Source organism: Suillus paluster, assembly GCF_016628075.1.
Source record: "Suillus paluster strain FC165 chromosome Unknown EDB91scaffold_512, whole genome shotgun sequence".
NCBI lineage: Eukaryota > Fungi > Basidiomycota > Agaricomycetes > Boletales > Suillaceae > Suillus > Suillus paluster.
In genome coordinates, this window is record NW_024538072.1 from 2,350 (window position 1) to 14,146 (window position 11,797).

Consider the following 11,797-nt stretch of genomic DNA (forward strand, 5'->3'; position numbering starts at 1 on the left):
TGTATCGGAAATGCTACTTAGTATCAGTTGTGTTTGAATGGGTAATACTAATGCCTAAGTGCCCAACAGCAAAGCATCCGCTCTCGGTCAACTGGTAGGACGATATCCCATGCCCAACGGACTGCAACTCCCAGGCGGTCTTTCTAATCCGGGTCATGGCGAGTAGACATCTCTCTGTTGTCAGAGGGACTTTTGGGAAACGGTGAGAGGTGGTATCCATATGAATCTATATCATCCACCAATTAGCGAATGCACACGGGAGATCAGTAGATTGAATGATGCTAAAAAGGGCTTACGATTGGTTGATGGACCAGTCGGCAGCAGTTCCGTGATGTCATTGACAGCATGGGAAATAGGGTACGGACGAAAAGTGGGTTGTTAATAACACTGCTAAGAAAGGTGTGTTATTAACATGTTATTAACATGTTAATAACAGGCACACGGCCGTGGGGGGGTGACATGGTGCTAATAAGTCTATTGACCCCCATAGTCTTTGTGAGTCGCCTTCCGACCTTCTGCTGTTCCTCGCAGATCATTGACTTAGAAGTTTGCAACGCAAATCTTGCAGAGAAGCAAGCTGTTGTCTGACATGGGACTCGAGTGTCTCGCAATGAAGTTTTCAACTTGTTTTCCCTCCCTCTTGCACCAGTCGAGCACTCGAAATGGCTGACATCGTCGACACAAAAGCCTCAGATGATATTCTCATTATTCCTGTATCAGTGCAATCCATTATTCTCCCAGACAAGAATCTGTCTGTCTCGTCATTCCTTCAATTCTCACTCCCGTCAGCTTCAATTACCACTGCTCCGCCATTGCGCAAATACTTTAGCACTGACTCCCCACCTGAGGACAGCTTATATCTCGATTATCTCCGCACGCAGCCGCTTCCCCAGCTTGCGGTTCTGCACAAGCTCCTAGAAGGGGTGCAACATGCAATATCGGGTGGTAGCCGGTCTATTATCTATGCCCATGCCGACATCGAACAACCTTTTCCATTCTGGATTCTGACGTTTTGGTGCCAAGCCTATACTCTCTTGGACGTCCAAAGCAACTGGCGACAGGCGGAAGCCTTCCTCACCAAACATCAACCTAATGAGTCCCAGCACAACCCCACACTCAAAGGACAAACAGCTGCTGATGTTCGTGAAGCTTTCGTTCGCCAGTTCGAGCACTATGTGAAAGGACAATACCCTTTTGACACAATGATGGATGCTGGTCAGGACGTCCTCTCATACTGGACTCACTTGACAAAGATACCTGAAGGCTCCATACTTGCTGTGAGTTTCAGCCAGTCCTGACTACTCATAACTCAAGCTTTATCTCCAGTGTATTGCAGAAAAAATTTATTCAATAAAGCCCTCATCTGTGCCCGAGGAATGAACAATGTCGGTATTCACGAGGATGAATACACCAGCCAGGAACCGTCAACATGTCCGGACGTTGGTGGACATGACTCAGATTCGACAATGGCATATGTATGATCCAAAGGTCAGTGTCTTATTCAGTGGCCTGTATTGATAACTCATGCCCCTTAGAAAATGGTTTGAACGACGGCATCCAGACATTTCATTCTGCGATCTTGACTCCATCATTTCCTCACCCAAAAAATCAGCTGCTCGTCGAAGCCACGAAACCACTGGCAGCTATCTATCTGTGGGCACAGATGAGCAGGAAGAAATCCTTGAAGACGAAGAAGGCACTTGGCTCGATGAGACACTAGCGGCTAAACCGGCGGAGGATTCAGCCTTTGACATTGAAGCAGATGCAAAACTTCACGCACTAATTGTCACCAAGGCCTTGTCTGATGAACACGAGGAAAGTCCTATCAATGGCCTGTGTAGCACTCAAGGTGATGCTACGGAGGATGATGCTGACCTAGAAGGCATGGACAACGAGTGGGACGAATTTTGGTAGTAGCTGTAGTGAAATTTTCAAATTTTAGGTCACGTGACTGTTAATAACATGTTAATAACATGCTTGTTAATAACCCTACGCATCCTACTTGATTTTTAACATAGGTTAATAACAGTTGGATGACTTATCGTCCGTACCCTAATGGGAAACCAAATATCTTCAAGGGCCCAGTACTGCAAAGAAAAGTTCGAAACTTTATGTATGCAAAATAAAGAAGATATCATCCCCTCACTAAGGCGAGTATGCTTCAACGTCGCCTAATTCTCCTCCGAGCGGACATCCTCTTTCTCCGGGAAGGTGACTCCGCTGACTGTTCGTGATACTCTCGGATCTCTAATTTCCTCTCAAGAGCTCTCAAAAGAGCTTCCATCATTGGCTAATTCTTTCGGAACCGCTCTTTGATAAGACTTAGGCCAGACGGACATCAACCAGCCAGATCGTGGTGTATGTGTTATTTTATCAGGGTTCACTCACACTGCAGAGGCACAGGGAAAATTGACAAATTACAAATTAGTGCATAGCCCCTATCATACTTTTCGGATGATTTGTCACAGCATGTCACAAAGCCCCTTGTGAAAGTGTGACAGCTGTCCACCGTAACTCACACCGCCACCCACACAGTGGCACATACTTAAGCCAAGGCACTGCCCCTCGAACCCCCACCATCATATCTGCTGAGCGCCCCTCGTTCGCTTTCACCTAACTCTACATTATCCACAGGCTGAGCCTGACTACCATAATGTCATTCGCTGCTCTGATGGCGCTAAGCGCCTCACAAACTAAGGAGTCCCAAAACGCCGTCCAAAGCGCTCTACAGCAGCGACAACGTAACGAGGAGCTCCAACGGAAAAAGCGGGAGGAATCTGAGAAAAAGGAGCGTGAAGAAGCTGCCAAGCTCCGACAGAAGAGATTCGAGGACGAGAAGAAGCAACGAGAATTGTTGCTCAAGAGAGAAGCAGAGATGAGACGCATGCAGGAAGAGCAGGCAAGGCGGGAGGAGGAACAACGCAATGCGTTGCTTTATGGTCCAAAGAAGGCCAAGTTGGGCCCTAAGTGGCCATCGTCCAACGGAACCTCGAAGGACGACGTTCGCAGGCGCAGATTGCCGTCAGATGACGAGAGCGGCTCCCGTTCCGGCTCTCCAGCCATGGCTCTCACTCGCGAGGAGAAACGGCGGCGCAGGCTTGAAGCCGACATGCGCAGGGGTTATGCCATTAAACGGGCTGGCACATCTTCCGGCTACCACAAAGCCGGCAGGCGACTTCCAGGAGGCGCCATCGACGCCACGTCAGCGCCAAACTCGGACAGCTGTAACAGCTCGCAGTCTGTCAAGGCTCGCCTTGCTGCACTCCCTAATACCTTAACCAAGCTCAACGTCCACAAGCGAGATACGCGGACCATAGACGAGATTTTGCAGGACAGAGCCAAGGCGAAAACCGCAACGTTGGACGGCGACGACGCCAAAGAGTTCAATGACTGGTTTGGTAAGGGGAAGAAGGAGACAAGCAAGGCTAGTGCTCAAGCATCTACGGCTGCCCCATCTCGAGCGTCTTCTGGCTCCAATTCCCCTAGCCCTTCATCCAGTGAGTGTTTTGTCGGCAACATCCTTCACATCATTGTTACATCTTCGATGCGACTTTGTAGGACAAGCCCACTCTGGCCCCCCCAAGAGCACAGCTGCTCCAAAGTCTGCTGTCCTATCGTTTTCAAAGACTTCCCAGTCTAAAAGCGCAGATAGCTCGAAGTCTTTAAAGACTGAGGCGAAACCCAGGTCGACTGCAACCTCGACTGTTTCAATGAAGGTGCCTGCCTGTAAACCGTCAGCTGCAGCACGCTCCGCCGGGCCAACTAAGAAACGACCCCGTTCCCCATCCTCTTCGTTATCCCCCCCTCCTCCGAAGAGGCGTCCTGCCTCAGCTGAAGCGGAATCTTACAGTAATGAAATCTGGAAACTATTCGGCAAGGACCGCCGTGCATACGTTGAACAGGATGTATATAGCGACGATGATGATATGGAAGTCGATGCCGGCGTTCTTGAGCGGGAGGAACTCAGAAGGTCAGTGATTCCACCTTTGGCGACGATACCATCGTTGACAAAGATATTTGTAGTGCGCGTCTCGCCAGGAAAGAGGATGAAGCAGCCCTTGAACAGGAGAAACGCCACGAGGAAGAGAAACGTCGCAAGAAGAAGGAAAGGGAGATGAAGGAGAGGCGGGGATAAGGCAAGGAATTTTTCTGACTTCGGCATGCTATATTTCATGGACATTTCATACCCTCATGGATGGTGGAACCTGCCCCGTTGTCTTTCTTGATGCTTTAGATGTGATATACGCATACCATAAATCATAAATCACCATCACTTTTGTTCTATCAGTCAACGCAATCTTGTTTATATGTTACACCATGTATTCAGTCTCTGGAGTCGTACCCATGCTCTTCGTGCAATGCAATACCTTCCTAGTTCACCAGCAGACAGAATAGATCGACGCATGTTTCAATATTACAAGGATAGGTTATTGAACATCAGCAATGTCAACAGCGACAAGGAAAAAGCAAATATCAACAAGTTAAAATGCTGAACGCACGATACGAAGGAGCGGAGGATAGAAATAAATAAATACTTAGATACGTCGATCCACAGGTGTTTTGGATGGCGCTTGCCTTGATGCATCATCAATTATCGTCCGCTCGGAATCGCTTCCTATCTGAGCCGCCGCCACCGAACTGACCGCCTTGCTGCCCTTGTATGAATGCTGGATTGAAGTGACCTTGCATGCCGAAGCCGCCGCGTCCTCCCATCATTCCCATACCTATAGAGTACATCAAGTGCAAGTAAGAACAACAATCCCACATGCAGGAGACCGTTAGAAGCCCATACCCCATTCCTCCCATGCCACCACGTCCACCCACCATCATACCACCTCCTCGGGGTCCCTGGGGAATCATGCCGCCGCGCCCACCGAAGCCTCCCATACCCATGCCCATGTTCCCCATTCCCATCATGTTCATGCCGCCCATGCCCATGCCCATACCCATGTTACCCATCATTGTGGGCATGCCACCGCGCATCATGTTGCTCGTCATACCGCCCCCCGCGACCTTGTGCACCCATCATACCTCCCCCCATCTGGTTGGAAGTACCACCGCGGAAGTTCCCTGTTGAGCGCGACCCATGTTTGTCCCTGAGGTGGGAACAGGGGTTGCTTGTTGGCTGGTTCGGGTATCTCGTGGCGGTGGTTCTGGAGTCATGATTAAACAAAGCTGATCCAATGCCCTAGGCGATAAACAGACCTTTAGGGAGTGTACGGAACGGATTGCCTTGCGAAGAATTTGTCCAGAGTTGCTGTAGCACGTCGATTTTGGAAGTCGCTGGATGCAAGGTCAGCTTTGGCATCTGCAAAGGCGGCAGGCCCCACATACTTATTATCGAACCATGTTTTGACGGCGTTGGCGTTCTCGAAACTACTGAACTCCACGTAGGCAATACTAGTGCGACTGAGTGACGCCTCACTTTTGCCAAGAAGCTGCTCACCCTTTACTCTTGCCGTTCACCTTGTGTTCAGAAAAGGTGATGTCACGGTGATCGATTGACACGCCGACATTAAGAGCGACTTGACGCAGGTCCTCATCTGTCGTCCACTGTAGGAGAGAGAAGCACCAAAACAGGCTTAGAAAGATATACACAGGATTCTAAACGACGGGACAAACGGACCCATTGCAAATCACCAATATACAGTGCATCATAGCCCACCATCGACGGGTCCATCCCGCCTCCCATCTGACCACCGTTTTGCACTACGGCGTTGTAGTTACCGTTCACGACGCCATGCGAGATACCTTCGGTCCTGACCGGACCTTGCTGGACTGACTGAACGTGAGGGGCCTGAGGCGAGTTTTGGACGGGTGACGGCTTTGCTTCTTCCTCCTCATCTTCATCGCTCCGAGGCCGTTTCTCACCTATCGAGGGTTCGACTTCGGTCGTCATAGCCTCCACCGGCTCTTCCTTTGCGTCGAATTCCTGTCCCTCAATACCCTTTAAGCGCGCATACAGTCAGTCCAATTAGGTGCTCAACCAAGTAGACGCATTTTATGTGCCCACCTGGTTGGCTCTGACAGCAGCATAAGCTTCGTATTCGCCGTAGATGTCATAATCTTCCTCAGGCATGATTTCGCTGACTCAAGCAGAAGAATAGAAAGTCTTTTGCACTAGAAAAAAGTAAAATGACAGGATTTGAGTACCAACAGACATGAGGGTAACACAGATGACAACGAGGCAAAACTTCCACACGGGGCATCACGAAGCCGCCTGTACGCACTACCCACGTCAGCTACACAAACAAGTAGAGGAGCTCTTACATGATAAGTATGGATACAGTGACAATGATTACGCGCCCAACTGAGCGAAATACAGGACGTAGAGCAAAGCAACAATAAGAACAGAGAAAAGACCCGTAGAGCGCAGCGAGAAGCGTACAAGTTGCGCGACAGCGACGTGGAAGAGCGGAAAGCAAGAGATTCTTGGCGAACTTCACCAAATCCGTCATGTTCTATAGCGGAAAGAGTTGTTTGGTTCTACTTGTTATCGGTGGCGCAGCTGGCGCTTAACCTTCTCGTCACACCGCTGACTTGAAAATTGATGAAGATCTACTTCGCGGAATAACATGTTCCTGACTACTTATACGGATTTAAGGAAGCTCGTCTATGATGCGCTCGGTGGTAATCGACAGGAACCAACTTGACATCCAACAGCCCATTTGTCCTGCAGCGTCTTCTGCACTACTTCCTCTTGCTGAGCCAACCACAACCCAAATGCTGGCGTCTTTAACCACCTTTCGTAAAACTCCCTCCGCTTAGCCGCGGACCTTAAACGGCAGAGGGGACCCATTCGCCTTAAGCGAAGAGAAAAAGTCGGCCGAACTGAAAGGTTTTAGGCGTCTACAACCCGAACGGTGATACATTCCGTCGGAGAGGGTATCAGAGTATTGAGGTATCTGTTCAGAGGAACTAACATGGTGTTGGTGCGCAAACAAAAATGTCTTCTGAGGTCCAATGATGCTTGTATCCCTACGAATCATGAGTAAGTACTAATCACCATTTGGTGGACGCACTGTCTTGGATGCTTGCTTGACAAGCGTTTTCGGTTGCCTTTAATAATTGACGGTCTTTGGAAATGTATCGGCGATGAGTTTTTGTGCACCATCCGGGCGGTGGCCCTGCGAGAATAGTCGCACTCCCCTGACGACGCGGACTGCAAGCGAATGACGACGAATGTGAACGATGAGAGTTGAGAACACAAGCAACCCCAGACATACCTTGCTTTTACCCCTACGCTCAAGACGTGGGGCCAATGGGTGCACGACTTCTGGAAGAATGGATTGGTCACACCCAAGATAAGGCCAGCTTTAGGTGGGAGTTTATTGACCAAAAGCGAGTGATCCTTATCATGAATGGTAAAGTAAGGGCGGAAATCATTAGCAAGAGGTATCTGAGAATGGAATCTGTCAGTCATCGATTCCACAAATGACAAGCAGACGGCGCACAGGACCGCAACAGATCTCTGAGCCACCAGACTGCTTGACTCGTTGCTGCCGGTGAAGATCCGAATACCAAGATTGGCTCGCAAAGAATCAGGCACTCCCATATTGACCATAAATGCGACAAAGAGGCCTCAAATATCGATATTGGAGGCGGGTCAAGTGGAGCTATAGAAGACAGTAGCTGATACGGTTCCGTCAGTCGTTGACGCAAACAGAAAACCAACTTAATTACATGCAAAGTCGTGTCAAATTTCTCACGAAAAGATGCAGTATCCGTCAATTGTTGAGTATCTGCAGTCATGGGCAACTCGACATGGAGAACCGAGCCTAGAAATCCTAGCTCAGCAGTCAAACCGGGCGATGGGCTGCACCTTTCTTTGACAGACAACATTCAGTTGATTGAAACATAATATAACAAGAGCGGCACGCGCACCAGTTGGCAATGTTATGACAGGCCGTTTCCAGCATAGGCACACCATGGGTCAGGAACAAGGGCCCAAGTTTCATAATTAGGGTGGTCAAGAGTGCGGGGTACTGTTGGTGTGAGAGAAGTACTAAAGAAGTCTAATCGATGTTAGCGACATTTTAGAAAGTGATTGGACCCCGCCATGCTGATTCACCTGCTGGTATCCTCGCTTTAAGGTGTTGTCTCTTCTTTGGGAAAAGTGCGAATATCCATAAAGATATCCATCAATGCTACCTGATCTGCTGTGCCGTTGTCTAGACCGACGTCTTTGGTTGATACGCCGAGATCTTGTATGCGAAAAGAATGTACTTCTGATCCTTGTTCGAATTGTAGAGAATCGGGGAAGGATGAGAAAGCACTTGAGAACGAAATTCAATACCCAAGTCAAACTGATTGGGACAATGGCAACTTACATGTTCTCTTTCTCTGCGGGTGTCAAACACAAGGGTGGATATACCCCGCAAACAACAGGACCGAGATCTAGATCAAAATTGACTGCGGGGTGCATGGTATAAATTGAACAGTTAAGTATGTTACGCGGCACTGACCTATGGCAAAAGCCAGGACCCATTGAGACATTCGCAACGCCCTGTCTCGCTCAAACTCAAAGCCAGTGAACTCCGAACTTAATTGTATAGTTGTATCAAATCTGGGCAGACGAGGAAGAGTTCTAGAACGTATCACAGTCTTCTGGCCAACCGGGCGAAGTCCAAAATGTGTATCGTGAACGTTGGACATTGAGGGCGACTTGAGTGGGCTCAAAGGGTCTTGGCGCGATCCAACACCATCAATTGGAACATGTAATTCAATTGGAGAAGGCTGCCGGGATGTGAGCCTTTGAGGCAATAGTTTCAGTCGATCCTGTGCAGGACCCTGATCGAGAAGGATAAAGCAGGCCGAGTCCTGCTCTTCCATCTCCTCCATCGTCGCCGAACGCTTTGAAGATGCTCGACGACGCGCCAGTCGATGTCAAGATTGTGAAAGTTGAACCGAGTCCAAACACAACGATTGACACGTGGTTCGTGTATAAAGTTGAATTTTGGGAAAATACCTCCTTTCCTTGCTATCTACTCATCGTTTCTCTTCCATTTGCCTCGAGGCCGCCGAACCGCGAGCTTCGTATTCTTGAGCACGAGCTTGGGAGAAATTCCAGTTTTATGGTTCACGAAGACTAAATCCGAGTCGGTCGGATATTGTACGATCCTTGCAGCTGGCAGGCAAATCAAAGTGCATGATTACCATCTCGCCCTCACCCATTCGCACTATTTCTTCTTCAAAAGCGCGGTTGTATCTCATTTAAAACCCTATCATCCTCGTATCTTGGACTACATCCTTCAACGATCGACATATCTTTCCAGATGGCTTCGGCGTCTACTGTACCGTTGGGCCAACGTAAACCCATGACCGTATATGCGAACGCTTTCGATGTAACACAAATCCCCGTCAAGTGTACGAGCAATACGATGGTGAGTACATACCTGCTTGACAAACGATTATCGTCGTCCTGAGTAAATTTACGCAGTTGGTGCGTGTGCCTTTGTGCCAGTAATAGCCACTGTGTTCGAACAAGTCTTCTCTAGTAATGACACCCGATGTCGAAAATGTTCGATGGAGACATCGAATAATCGAAAGACTCCAAAACCACGAGGCACCCAGGGTTTTTCGTCTGTGTCTGTTTGACGGGAAGAGTATTCTATACTCTGCCGCACCGCTGGATCTCCCTGATGGCAACGCAGGAAATGTACGCTTTCGATTGTGATGCAGTATTCACAGCCTGATCTTGGTTACTAGTACACCCTTGTGGTTCCCGGAAAAGGTCGAGTTACAGTCAAGGTAGCCCGTGTGTCAGGGGAGGCGGTAACATTTGAGTACGCACTACGCATCTCGGTTCGAGTTTAGACATATCTCATGGCACATGTGGTTCAGCGACCTCAAAAGCTTTCTCAATGGAAGAATCAGTGATCAAACGCCTAAGGTCACTGTCGCCCTTAATCTCCTCCAGTTTATTATTCGCCAGGCCCCCGAATCTGTAAGTCACACATTCTGCAACCGATTGTATGACTGAAGCCACTTCAGTAAATACCCGAATAACGGGAGAGCCTACTTTACCAGTACTGGCTCAAAAGATCTTCGTGGAGGTCTTCAGCTGTTTCGCGGATTCTTTCAGTACGTCGTATCTCAAAACCTAACGATCATCCTTCACGTTGGCGCGCAGGAGTGTCCGACCAGCAATTGGCAGAGTTCTTGTGAACGTTGACATCAGCGCAGCAGCAATGTACGTCTTGCCAACTCGCTTGCGTTGCTTCTCATCTGGTGTTGTCCATTTTAGGTACAAACCAGGGCCGTTTGTGGACGTTGCTCTAGAAGTTTTGAACATTCGAGGGAATGCACGAGCACTCAGTTACAAGAAGCATAGCAAAGAGTGGAATATTCTCAGCCAGTTTTTTCCGGAATGTTCTTGTTGACATAAAGCTACCACAAAAGACTGTGACAAAGAAAATTGTTGGTCTCGTTGAGGCAGCCGGACGTTTTCAGTTTACCAAAGAGCAAGAAGACGGCTCATCACTTCCCACAACTGTGGCGGTACGCTCCACATCAATCATTTCCATAGTCTTATCCTGAATCTCATTGTCATTTTCGCAGGAATACTACCACAAAACATACAAACATACGGTTATCATTCCCCGACATCATTGGCATCGAATTGAGCCGAGGATCTGGAAAAACACTGTCATTCCGGCTGAACTTTGCACTGTGGCCGCAGGCCAGCGGTACACCCGTAAACTACCGCAGAACATGACGAGCATGATGGTTGATTTTTCCAAATTCAGGCCAGAGAAACGGTTGGAAATGATCGTTGGCCAGAAAGGCGACCGAGTCCAACCTCCCGTAAGCTATTCGCCAAAGTTGAGATTCATTAATCATTTTCGCTCAGACGCTCGAGTATGCCACTTCGCCTTATATCCAAGACGCGGGAATGGAAATATCAGAGAAACCAATCATGTTGCAAGGTCAACTTCTCAGACCACCTACCATCTCCTACGGCAAAAAACAGTCGGCGGCAAGTGGCTTTTCTCGCGTATTGCTCTATTTAGCTAATTTTTGCCAATAGGAAGTGAACAACGGAGCATGGAACATCACGAGACAGCATCTACATTCTCCTGAGACCATCAAGGCGTGGGCGGTTGTGGATTACAGTTTAAGGCTCGATCAAAATGTTGTCAAAGGGTTTATGGATACACTTGAAACGTGTTGCACTTCACGAGGTATGTTGATCGTGCTGTTGAAGTTCTCACATTCACCATCGTATTCCAGGGATGAGTACGAATTTTCTTTAGGTTTGTAAGAGTGTTGTTGACAGTTGATTGTAGCCGTGAAATCTAAGCCGTCATACAAACGAGGCAGTGGTGTCGGCTCGGTAGAACGGGTACGGGCGCTTTTTTTATTTTATTTTTACTAAAGGATATAATTTCAAAGGATATCAAGGAGGCATGCTCTCTGGCATTGATCTCAGCCGGAGCCTCCTGGTTATAACAAGCCACCTGAGATCGTAATAGTCATCCTGCCTCAATCTGCCGCTGACATCCGTCAAGATGTTAAGAGAACAGGGGATGTCATTCTTGGCGTAGGTATCGTCATTGATTGCAACTTCTGGGCTAACTTGTGGTCGTGAGCAGGTGTCTACACAATGTGTGGTGGGTTTTACTTCATATCCCCGACCGTTCGTGGTTTTCAATACGTATTTCACAGGGGAAGACAACATCGCGAAGTTTACGGGATCACGACTGACCAATACGTAATAACATCGCCATCCAAGTACGCGATATTCAAAACATGACCTCCATGTGAAGCTAATTTCCCTCAGAATCAACGCTCGATT

The 11,797-nt window shown here is 48.4% G+C and overlaps 2 protein-coding genes across 2 annotated transcripts; both read left to right on the forward strand.

Annotated features, from left to right (window-relative positions):
- Positions 1-654: 654 nt before the first annotated feature.
- On the forward strand, positions 655-1,143 carry EDB91DRAFT_1185872 (uncharacterized protein; the record flags this gene model as incomplete). The annotated part of the gene is made up of 1 exon (XM_041320492.1): positions 655-1,143. A coding segment is annotated over exon 1 (393 nt), but the record flags the coding sequence as incomplete, so codon positions are not given.
- A 381-nt stretch (positions 1,144-1,524) lies between these two features.
- On the forward strand, positions 1,525-1,914 carry EDB91DRAFT_1258656 (uncharacterized protein; the record flags this gene model as incomplete). The annotated part of the gene is made up of 1 exon (XM_041324353.1): positions 1,525-1,914. The coding sequence occupies one exon, from the start codon at positions 1,525-1,527 to the stop codon at positions 1,912-1,914; it is 390 nt and encodes a 129-aa protein (XP_041168430.1).
- Positions 1,915-11,797: the final 9,883 nt, after the last annotated feature.